The sequence below is a fragment of the Abramis brama genome (genome assembly GCF_963993115.1).
Source record: "Abramis brama genome assembly, chromosome: 23".
In the NCBI taxonomy this organism is placed as follows: Eukaryota; Metazoa; Chordata; class Actinopteri; order Cypriniformes; family Leuciscidae; genus Abramis; species Abramis brama.
Window position 1 is genome coordinate 14,091,749 of NC_139985.1, and position 12,181 is coordinate 14,103,929.

General features: G+C 36.1%; 2 protein-coding genes across 2 annotated transcripts in view; one reads left to right on the forward strand and one right to left on the reverse strand.

Moving 5' to 3' along the window:
* Positions 1 to 301: 301 nt before the first annotated feature.
* On the reverse strand, positions 302 to 2,341 carry il10 (interleukin 10). The gene is made up of 5 exons (XM_084101474.1): positions 2,078 to 2,341; positions 1,891 to 1,947; positions 1,503 to 1,658; positions 976 to 1,038; positions 302 to 847 (listed from the first exon to the last, which is right to left on the reverse strand). Exons 1-5 carry the CDS (start codon positions 2,243 to 2,245, stop codon positions 749 to 751), a joined length of 543 nt encoding a protein of 180 aa, XP_083957600.1. The 5' UTR covers positions 2,246 to 2,341; the 3' UTR covers positions 302 to 748.
* Positions 2,342 to 4,805: 2,464 nt separating this feature from the next.
* Positions 4,806 to 12,181, forward strand: part of fmoda (fibromodulin a) — a 48,481-nt gene continuing 41,105 nt past the window's right edge. The window contains exons 1-2 of the mRNA XM_084101101.1: positions 4,806 to 4,936; positions 5,949 to 6,029. Of these exons, the coding sequence (XP_083957227.1) occupies positions 6,005 to 6,029 (25 nt within the window). The 5' untranslated portion in view covers positions 4,806 to 4,936; positions 5,949 to 6,004. The remainder of the gene's footprint in view (positions 4,937 to 5,948; positions 6,030 to 12,181) is intronic.

The following is a 12,181-nucleotide window of genomic DNA, read 5'->3' on the forward strand; positions in this document are numbered from 1 at the left end:
GCAATTACAGTAAAGGGCTGATGCTGTGCTGCTGGTAACTGCTCTATTTAGGTCAGTTCTGAGGTTAGCACAGTCATGTTTTAAGCCTTACTCGCTCATTTTGACACACCCTGTATATGATAGTGTTAAATGGTAAGGAGCACTATTTTAATGCTTTGTCATTTTAGAACGTAGATACTGCTTGTCCCCCCCCCCCCAAAAAAAATTACATATAGTCTTGGAAGTAAACAGATCAGTATGAACTCATTTCAGTGTGAGGAAGACAACTAAACCACATTAACCAGAAAAGGAAATGTTTGCATTATTCAGTTGCAATAATTTATTGACAACACATTTTTAACAAATTAAATATAGGCATTAGAAATATGAACAATACAGTTAACTTATATGCTCATAAATTATAAAATAATAAATAAACAAAAAGACATAAATATCAGTATATATATACTTTCAAGATACTTCAGCAAGTTGGCAAAATTCAACTAATTTCATTTTAATTACATTCAAAAAACCCTGGTCAATGTGACTTAAACGTCAGAACTTAAGAACTTCAGAGACTGAAGGTAAAGAGGCTGGCATTGCAGTGCATCAGAAAGTAGTGTGATGGAATGGTGATGTGCAAGCGATAAGTTAAAGTCCATTTGTGCCATATCCTACAGTATGGTTGATCTGTCCATTGTCCTTTCTTTGTTTTCAGAGAATTCTTGACTCAGTTCATCATGGCCACCATCCAATCCACAGTGACATCCTATATGTGCTTGTCTTTCTTTGATGCCAGATACTGTTCTATGTACTTAAAGAGAATATCAAGCTCTCCCATTGCTTTATAAACGCCTTTTTCCTTCATCTAAAGTGAAAAAGATGTTGTCATTTAAAAACATAATTTGATCATTTCGAGCAATTTTAGAGTAGAAGTTAGTTTTGATCATTTAACATGTTACTCTTATTAGCATTAAATTGCAGTATAAGACTTACCTTTTCATATGAGTTCTTTATGCTGGCAAACTCAAAGGGATTTTGGCAAGATAAGTAGTTCCTCTGTAAAAGAGACATGTGTGTTATTTCATGTAGTTTGCAATGTTAAAGACACCTTGTTTGCCTCACCATAACATTTCGCAACAAGCTTTAAAAAAACGCCAATAAAAATGCTTTCATCATATGTGCACTATTACGACATCCTGAATATGCCTAAACTGCGTTGTTCAAAAAACAATGGTCACCATCCTAATATTCACCTCAGCTCACATCCTAACTTTAGCAACATAATTTTAATGAGGTATTGACCATCATTAGCAGAGTTCCATGCCTAAAAACAACTTCAAATCAGCCTAATATGATTTTCTGGTCAACCAGTTGGTTTTAGGGGTTGTGGTTGGTTTTAGCTGTGTTTGTCACCAGGATGGACAGATTTACTCTGAATGTACAAGTAATTACATCAATAAGATCAAATCTATCATCCTTTAAACTAATTAAATATGTTAATGACCAAAAGATGGACTTACACATTTCACCATATCCCGCTTGAGATTTTCAAATATACTTCCAATGGAGTCTATGGGCGTTTTGGAGTGCAAGTGGTTCTTCTGGATAGCCTTTGGCAGAATGGTGTCCAAGTAGAAGCGCAGGATCTCGTTCATGACGTGACATCCATAAGGACTCTATGAACAAAATATATGAGGTTTATCCTTTATGAGCTGTTTCAGACACCCACAGTTATCACACTTTGTTACTGCCGTAGCAAAGTGCAGATGCAAGATTTTACATTGGTTTGCACACATCTTGCACATAACCTTCAGTTTCAGTATGATTCTGCTGTTGCTAATTCTAAGTTTGAATAATTGCTAGTATGGTGCTGTGGGAGTATATGTATGGAGCTTGGTTGGCACTTACATTGATGTTCTGTTGCACGTTCTCGGTTAATAATGGTTCTAAGTCGTCATTGGACTCCTAAGCAGAACAAATGTAAACAAATGAATTAGAGAGAACCTCAAATCTCAGTATAGCACAAAGCAGAAATGCCTTGCAGATTGGTATTTGTAAAGCTCAGACTTAATGCAATGAGTCTAAATATACTTACATAAAACCTCTGTATTTCTCTGTATGCAGAACGGAGCTCCTTTAGCCTCACAGGAAAGCCCTCCACGAATGAGCAACACTCAGACTTGCAGTCGACTCTTCTGCACTGAGCACTTTCAGAAAGCAGAAGCATGACCAGAGCAGAAAAGATGACTCCAGAGAAAATCATTCTTCAGTTCTCTTTCTTTGTTTTTGCCACTTTCTTGATATTCAGCCAACAAAAGAGGAGATGTAAAGATGTGCTTTGGGGTGCCGTTATTTTATACCAGAAATTCCTACCTAGCTTCCTGTGGGGTGGGGGGGGGGGGGGTGGAGTTGACTTACTGGCAATCATATTTCTCTTTGTCATCACCTTGTACACACAGCAGCTTTTTCTGTTTTTGGATTGCAGAAGTTATAAAGGAAATTGAACTTTGATGGAAGTCATAAATGTTTGTTTTCTAGAAACTTGTTTTCTCATTATCATGAGTTTTCTATCCACAATTTAGATCTATCTATCTATCTATCTATCTATCTATCTATCTATCTATCTATCTATCTATCGTTCTATCTATCTATCTATCTATCGTTCTATCTATCTATCTATCTATCGTTCTATCTATCTATCTATCTATCGTTCTATCTATCTATCTATCTATCTATCTATCTATCTATCTATCTATCTATCTATCGTTCTATCTATCGTTCTATCTATCTATCGTTCTATCCATCTATCGTTATATCTATCTATCGTTCTATTGTTCTAACGTTCTATCGTTCTGTCTATTGATCTGTCATTCTATCATTCTCTCTATCGTTCTATCATTCTATCTACCTAAATATATAAAACGATGGATACAAATCATTGTTTTCTAACCACAATTTAGATCTATCTATCGTTCGTCCATTAGTTTTTTCGTTCTGTCTGTCTTATTGTTCAATCTGTCTATTGTTTGATCTATTTCTATCTACCTAAATATATAAAACAATGGATACATTTCTAGTTAATCTGTAAATGAATTAAAAAAAAAAAAAAAAAAAAAAGTAATTACATTTTTAATTGGCCTTATATGTTTTAACCTTATCCTTTTTTCCCCCAGCAGTTGCGGGAATCTTCTGTAAGCTTCTCAGATAAAAGCAGTGAACTGAATAGACGTCTCATCTCTGACATTTCTTTTTACGCAGATGGTGGAATCGCTATATGTGCATTGAGCCAACTCTCACAGGTGAGCGTAAACTCACACATACAGAGATGACTGTAAGGGGTCCTGTGTGGTTTTTAGGTGGCAATTAACTACTTTATGTTCTAAACCGCAGACGTCTTTCACATTTACCAATGGCTCCATTAATTCTAAAATAATGCATGCAAGCCTTTCTCCTGAAATAATAATAATAATAATATAATAATAATAATAATAATTTGTTACATTTATATAGCGCTTTTCAGGGTCCTCAAAGCGCTTCACATATGGAAGGGGGGAATCTCCTCAACCACCACCAATGTGCAGCATCCACCTGGATGATGCGACGGTAGCCATATTGCGCCATATTCACTACACTGGGCAATAGGACCCACAGAGACCACAGGGTGAGCACCCCCTACTGGCCTCACTAACATTTGACTCTTTCTTAGAATGGTTTAACTTGAAGTGCTGTAAAAAAAAGAAAATTGGACAAAATATTATTTTAAGGTACTTTATGATATGTTGCCATCCGGCAACAACGTACAATAGTGGACAAAAAAACCCCAAAAAGCCATTTAAATTAGATTTTTTTTCCATAATACAAATGCCTTGGCAGTCCTTAACATATGACTAATCAACATTATATCACTAGCATTAATGTTGTTATTGTTAATTTTGTTACAGCCTAAGAGATTGCAGCTGACCTTTCTAGCTAGCTAAAGTATTGCAGTAATGTCATTCCACTATTGCACAGACATTTGATCGATTTACCAAAAACTAATTTCATAAAAACTTTTTTGAGTGGTGAATATGTCATCTTAACTTACCTGAGGTGATGTTTCTGATTTTTTTGTGGATGTGATATGGGCTGGTCCTTGTTTGTTACTGATGTTTTAGTTTGCTTTCAGCAACTACTGACAATAGACGGCAGTCTGTCAGAAATCATGTCATGTGACTTAACCAAAGCACATCATTGGCTAAACTAAGGTCTTCTCATTCCAACAAAAAACACGAGAATGTTTTCTTCAGAGACAGTGGCAAGGAAATTAACACAAAGAGTATGTTGCCATATGGCCACACCATGCAGTAGAGGGTTAAATTTGAATAATAAATATAAACTATTGTTGCAATTATCATCTTACCTGTATATTATCTTAAACTTTCACTAAGAAATCAGCCTATCAACAAGACAAACACTGCAGCAGTGTAAAAAGTCCTTTCAAAATGCGATTTTAACCGAAGGGGACCCCCCAAAACATAGGATGTAGCCATGTAACACATTCCAGCACTCTTTAAATATGATGATATGATGTGCACAATTTGTAAAAGCCAAGTGTGAAAGTCAATATTTGCTGCAATATTATATATTTACAATCAAAATCAAGCTGACTAAGCAAGTACTTGACCATTAAACTGGGCACATGGGGCCCATTTTCCATATGCTATATTTTTGGCGTATAAATGCTATATTAGGTCACGCTGCTTCCTCCCTGAAATAGATCTCATGAAATTAAGTGTCACTTAAAAGTTATTTCACCAAAATACTTTTTTTCTGCTTCTTTCACAGCTGACCACAGGCTGGCCACATTAAGATGAAAATGTCGCAAACACCCACAATCAGTGAAACTACATTTTGAGCTTGTTGTTTCATAGACATTGCACAATCAATTCTTTCCCATTGAGATATACAATATGAGGTAAGCAATGGCTTAAACAATGGCTGCTTCTTATTTTGCTAATGCAATACAACAGTAATTGATGAAATTGTTGATGAAAAATGATGAAAAATGCTTCTTTACATTGACTTCCTTTGTTGAATTTTACCTCAGTGCTGGTTATTACAAGAAACAAGTGAGCACTATGGAATTTCATTAGTTAGGTCATTAACTGAGTAATGTAAGCATGATTAAGCTAACCTGTTCCATGACTTGCTATTATACCGTCTGTGCAAGCATTTCTGGATGTACCTCACATGATGCTTTAGAGTGAAGACTAGTGGGGTAAACCAAACCCGTGATGCAAAACTGGTGGTTTTTTTCTCTCTGCGTCTAACAGATAGGCACAGATTACTGAACGTTAGTGAACGTAATGGAGGGCCTTTGCCTAAAAATACAAAGGAACTTATAATGTGCTGCTTGTACACATTTGAGCAGTAAAGCTTGTGGAAATCTTGTGGAAAGCCTGAAACCCTGAGATATTTGACCATCATGACCTCAGATCACCTATCCTTATAGATTTTGTGTGTGTTTGTGTACTGGTTTTGACCTACATTATGAGGAACCAAGAACTGTATTTTTAATTAGGCTAAATGCAGCTATATTGCATAAAGGAAAAAAAAGAAAACATTATTAAAGGGATAGTTCAATGAAAATGTTGTCATTTACTTTCTTTTTTTTCTGTGGAACAAAAATAGTTTTTTTGTCAATGGTCACCAAAAATGTTAGGTTACCAACATTCTTCTTTTGTGTTCATATGTTCTTCAAAATATAATCTTTTGTGTTCTGCAGAAAAGAAAAATAATTACAGTTATGGAATTTTTAGGTGAACTATCCTTTCAAGAATTAACAGCTGAATGAATCCTGTTTTAGTAGACTGATAACAATCACAGCTTATGATGTTTGTTATGGATGTTTCAAGGTAGATATTTTTCAAATATTTCCCAATTTTTTTTATATTTATTGATGGGCTTTTTAAAAAAATGTTTTACAGGAAAGTCAAGAGAAACAAGGAGTTGAAGATCTAGCTGCAGTCATTATTACTTTCCCATGAGCACGACTGCGCTTACGTGTTGTGAGTACACATACTACCCATCGCCCCAGAACTATTACAGTTCTACATGTTTGAATTGGTGATGAATTGGGAGCTGAGGTTATAAGCTAAAAAAGCTAAAAAGGGACTTGTGAGGTAAACATCCCAAAATGCCCCTCATTGAGAACATATATTATTCATACAGGTGTTATTTCTTCTTTTCCTTTTTCACAGTTGAAAATATTTGCATATGGAAAGATTAATTTTTTTTTTTTAAATCTGAAGGTTATTAAGACATGCATCGCCTTACATATTATTGAACCTTTTCTTTCATTTCCGTATATATTTTACATTAGTTACATAAGTTTTAGGTAAATGTAGCATTTCCTTTTGAAGTCCCAAATTGCAAAGAGAGTTTCTGTCAGTTTCTGTTAAGCAATTGGCAGTTTCGGTGGTCATTGCTGTCTGAGCCCAATTCAGCTAAAATCACACACCACATATCGACTCATTGACCATTTCATGGACTTGTAATATTGGGAAGTTATGAAGACTGTTCATTTAAGGGATGTCATTTATATTTATTCACATGATTTTATTGATCATACGATTGTGTTAATGTACTGATTCCATACTTCCTTATTAATCAGCCATCTTGCATCATGAAAACATGAATAATTTCTCTTTCTGGCCTTTTCGTTACTACAAATATCTGTTTTAGACCAAGTTTTAATCTGTTTTTGAACAGATCAGAATGGTTGCAAATAAAACTTGTGTGAAGTAGCCTACTGTAGTTCTTTGTTCGCAGGGGGTCACTGCCAAACCCTTGCCCCACTAAGACCGAACGCAGCGTCTTGTCTTTAGAGGAAATCCTTTTCTCAAACAGTAAGGGCTCACCACAAAATCCTGCAGCAGTTTCAGTTTCACAATTTTTTCTTTAGTTTAACTGTTTAAGTTAAGGTGTCAAAGCCGCTGTTCTCATGGGCGTTCTGAAGTGACGCATATGAGAGCGCGGCGACAGCGTGCTGGATGGAGATGTATGGCTCGTGCCTTGCGGGCTCTGGTACCCACATGACAGGCTTGGTTTCAAAACAAAACAGTATGCATCTGCTGAAGCGTACCTATGGATGTTTTGCTGCATAAAAGCTCCTCCCTTCCTGTCGCTGGAACACTGCGAGCATAAGTTGTTTTCAAGGGCCAACATCTATTATCTAGTATGAAATCTTAGTATGCTTGGTCGCATGTTTGTTCTGATTTCTGGTTCAAAATGGAAAAGGGTGTTAAATGCAAATAACCACATAAATCACCGGTTAAGTTTGGTAAGATCTTTTCAAATGTTTTTGAAAGAAGTCTCTTATGATCAATATGGCTTTATTGGATAAAAAAATACATAAAAAACAAATGTTGAGAAATAAGTACCCTTTCCAAAAAATTTGAATATCATGGAAAGTTTATTTATTTCCATAATTCCATTCAAAACGTTAAACTTCCATCGATTATAGATTCAGGGCCTACAACTAAAGCTATTTCAAGTATTTAGTTGTTTATTTGTACATAATTTGGGCTTCCAGCTCATAAAACCCACGAAAACAGGATTTCAAAAAATTAGAATACTGTGAAGAAATCAGCCCAAATTTTACAGGGCATGAATGTTTTAAACTGAGTGTCACACACTACTCATCTACTAAACTCAAAGCACCTGCACAGGTTTTCCCAGGTGTCATTAAATTGCTTCACTTTGGTTCAATTGTCTCAGTTAGGATCAATATGTGGAAGACTGCAGACTTGACAACTGGCCAGAAGACCATCATTGATACCCTCCATAGGATGGGTAAGCCACAAAAGTTCATAGCTAAGGAGGCTGGCTGTTCACAGAGTGCTGTGTCCAAGCATATCAATGGAAAGTCTAGTGGAAGGGCAAAATGTGGCAGGAGAAGATGCACCAGCAGAAGAGCTGACCGTGGGCTTCAGCGGATTATCAAACAGAGAAGATTCATGAATCTGGCAGAGATCCAGAAAGAGTGAAATGAGGCGTGAGTCACAGCTTCAAAAACCACCACATTAAAGGCGGGTATACACTGTGCGATTTTCGTCCGATTTTGAGCCGAATTCTGACTCGTGCGACTCTTTTTCGGGTCGGGTCGATTTTCAGCTTTGTCGTGCGTCGTTTGTCGTGCAGTGTTCGTACAGTGTACAGGGGGAAAAGAGAGGCGATTAACCTCTCACGACCGGCAATCGTATGGTCGGATGAATTTCTGGCATGTTAGAAATTTTGGTCGCTCCTCGTGACTATATCGCACAGTTGAAGCAGTGATAAGAACCGATTGCTCTAAACTCTGTGTTTTTCCCTCACTGCGCCTGCGCGAAAACATTTCATTGCAGCAAAAAAAAAAAAAAAACGAAAAAAACGAAAAAAGGGAGATCTTTAAGTTCTGTAGTTCAAAGCTACAAATTACTGTTGCTTACCTCCAGTTCGTGTTGCAAAATGGATTAACCATTACCCACTTCTTCCAAGCCACTTGCCTCTTTTATTGTTAAAAAATGTTTTTGAAATAAAGCTGTTTTTAATTTTCATTGATGAATTATTGCAGTGTTCGGACATATTATAGACTGTTAATAATTAATTATATGTATATAATTAATTGTAATCGACCTAAATGTTTTAGACAATTTTTAATGATTAGTAAGCTTCTAGCCTATGTAATATTTTATTATCCTCACAGCGCGTTGGTTATGCGGTGATGCGCTATGAAATTGTTGCGTGGCAATTTAATTATAGCCTAGCACTTTAATAGCCTAGGCCTTCCCTAATAATAATAATAATAATAATACAACAATACTAGCCTACTAATAATTTAATATATAAATTGGAAATGCTAAATCTTCTTGATATTGATAGCTGATGCTTGTTTCGACAATATCTCTGGATAGGCTACATATGATATCATCCATAGGCACAACCCGGCACGAGGATTTATCGCGCTGATTCGCGCATATTTCACACGCATAGTGTGAGCAGTCAAGTCGCAGCTCGACGTTCGGACCGTACAGTGTGAGTACATAAATCCTGAGCTTTGGCTTTACATCGCATGCGATCTACTCGTTCAGTGTGAGTAGGTTCCTTGCTGAAATCGCACAGACATCGCACAGTGTATGCCCGCCTTAAGACGCATCCGGGAGATGGGCTACAACTGTCGGGTTCCTCGGGTCAAACCGCTTCTGAGCCTGAGCCAACGTAGGAAGTGTCTCAACTGGGCCAAGGAGAAGAAGGACTGGACTGTTGGCCAGTGGTCCAAGGTCCTCTTTTCCGATGAAAGTAAAGTGTGCCTTTCATTCGTGAATCAAGGTCCAAGGGTTTGGAGGAAGACAGGTGAGGAACAGAACCCAAGCTACTTGAGGTCCAGTGTGAAATATCCACAGTCAGTCATGATTTGGGGTGCAATGTCCAGTGCAGGTGTTGGTAAACTCCGCTTTCTTAAATCCCAGGTCTGAGAAGTAAATGGTGATTTCTTCACATTATTCTATTTTTTTGAAATCCTGTTTTCGTGGGTTTTATGAGCTGGAAGCCCAAATTATGTACAAATAAACAACTAAACCCTTTTGGAAAGGGTCTGTATTAATTTCTTTCCAAAGAAAGAAAAAGCGTACTGACCCCAAACTTTTCAACACTAGTGGAATTTAGTTATGTGGTGGCTTCACATAACTTTGTTGTCGAAGTCAAATACTGTGTAGTCAAGCTGATATTTTGGCCCAAATTCAACAGTTGTGATAAAAAGGCAATTGTGATGGGTAGGGAAAAAATTATAACCCAGAATACATTAAATACACTCCCAATGAGGACAAATATATGTGGATGGGTTTGTCCACAAAGAGCTTTGTGAGGCATTTGTTGGCTGTGGAACACAGGAAACCATTAAAATAGAGGTCTTTAGAAACTAAATTCTCAATAATTTTACATATTGTGGGGTTCTAGGTGTAGCTTGACATTTGAGCTGGGGGGCATATAACTCATATAATCTATACCAGAAGACAGTAACAGAGACATCATTTCTTTTTAAAGAAATATAAAGTAAGTAACATGTGGGAATATATAATTTCTCCAAATCTCACAAATAAACATCAGGCGACGTGATTGAATATGTGCGTGTCATTATTTCATTATAAATATGAATAACCGGTTTTATTAATTTGTGGGTGGGATGGCACTTTTTGAAAGCCACTGAAAATTAGCTTGTGCTATGCTTATAACGCACAGAAAAGCATGCAGCGCCAACACACTCTGGACCTCTTATACTGTGTGATCGAAGAGATGAAAACGGATAAAAACACAGCATCAAGCTGTGTATATGTATGCATAAATATGTATGCATCACATAGTAAATATACATATACAAATATACGGTAACAAAACAGCAGAACACTAAACAGTAGGGTTATAAATGCTGTGAAAGAGTTGATGGTATTGTTTAATTTTATGTTTTATTTCAAGGATATTTTTGTTCAATAAACAATTTTGGAACTGTTGGGTTGCAGTTTGAAGTCTTATGTAAAATATGGGTCCTGAAGAACCGCTGCTATAACAGACCATGTATTAAAATAATCACACAGTTGTGCACCCTGTGCATTTCATTATGTAAATATGTATAAATTAATATGTAAAACAGTGAATGGCTCAACAGCTGCTCTGCTAGTTTCATGAGCTTGATTTTAAGGAAGTGGTATAATCAAGCATCAGAGACGTTTACCATATAATGTGTACAGTTGCTGGTATAACAGCATGACATAAGTCTCATTGACAAATAGTATAGCAGAGTGTGTACTATTCTGGGTTTGAAAGGTCGTTAGATTTAGTGCTGCAGTGCAATCGTGAGCTACCACAAGTGCTTAGCATACAACTTTGCTCATAGTCTTGGGAAGTTTTAGAGGAAGTGTACTGTGTATGTTCTTTCCCATTTGGTTAAGAGTGACCTACTGTATTGAACATTTAGTTTTGACCATGCAAATCAGAAGGTTTTGAAACTGTAGAAATTTTAAACCATGTTGAGTATTTTTACATTGTGTGTTTTGGATGACCCTGGCTGTGTTTTTAATCCTGTAAATGACATGCTGGTCATACTGTCTGCAGTGCTTTTCCCGTGCTTTGCATGCCTTCTTTCTTTTTTTTTTTTGTATAATTTTAAGTGTTAATTGATCAGCAAGAACTAAAACGCAAGAAATTTCCTGTTATGCTGAGGTGGTTTCAGTAAATTCACTAATTTTTTTTTAGCTGTTATGAAAGTGAATCATGAAATTCAAGCCAAGTCAGCTATGTATCGCACGTTTCTAGTACCGTCATCAGAATGGAATCATTTATCTGTTTCACTGTCACTGGAAGACTTTGAAATATTTGAATGTTGTGCATGTATTAATGTTTCTCCATGACGTTAAGATGCCTCCTCTACTACAAAGCACATCTCTTAATTTGGCAAGACTTTATATCATTTACTCTAACATTGTATAATTTACTTACCTTAGCACAGGAGATTACAGTATCAACATTAACAGGTTATGAATGAGGTATTTTTTAATGTTGCTCTATGAATAGTAAATCTACCAAATCATATTACAATGCAAAGTTGTTGACTTTATAGCAACTAAACTACTTTTGGTTTGTTGTTTTGTTTTAGTGTTTGTTACACAGATAGACTATTCTAACAATTACATTTCATATCTGAAGGTCACAAAGAAGTCTACAGACCTTATTGGCACTTCCTGTTAGATTAATCAAAGATTTATTTAAATATTTAATTTATTCAGTATTGTTGTATTTAAGTTGTAACGCCCTTTTTAAAGCAGAATTTTGACTTGTGATTGATCACTTCACATTTTGGTGGAATATTGTATTATCATCATTAGTACTCAGTTTGCACAAGTAAATATAGAAGTGCTATATTAAATTGGCTTTTCTCCATCCTCATCCTCTCATGTAAAGATATTCATTAATCTAAATATCTCATATCCTATACCAGCAAAACTGCTCCGGTTTTGGAAACTTTAACACCATCATTGGCCAATAGAGGTCACTAATGAGGCTTGTTGAAAGTATTTAAAATGCTAGACTGAATTAGGAATAGCATAGTAAGGGGTGTGCAGCAGAGTAAATATCTGTAACAATCTCAAAATTATTCATATCTGTATTTGTATTCGGATAAAAATGG

Bases quoted from the DNA above. Each gene is read 5' to 3' on its own strand.
- il10 (XM_084101474.1), bottom strand. From the start codon at position 2,245: ATGATTTTCTCTGGAGTCATCTTTTCTGCTCTGGTCATGCTTCTGCTT. The intron at 1,948-2,077 runs GTAAGTATATTT...TGTTCTGCTTAG, and splicing joins GAGAAATACAGAGGTTTTAT to GAGTCCAATGACGACTTAGA. The intron at 1,039-1,502 runs GTAAGTCCATCT...TCTCTTTTACAG, and splicing joins AGCGGGATATGGTGAAATGT to AGGAACTACTTATCTTGCCA.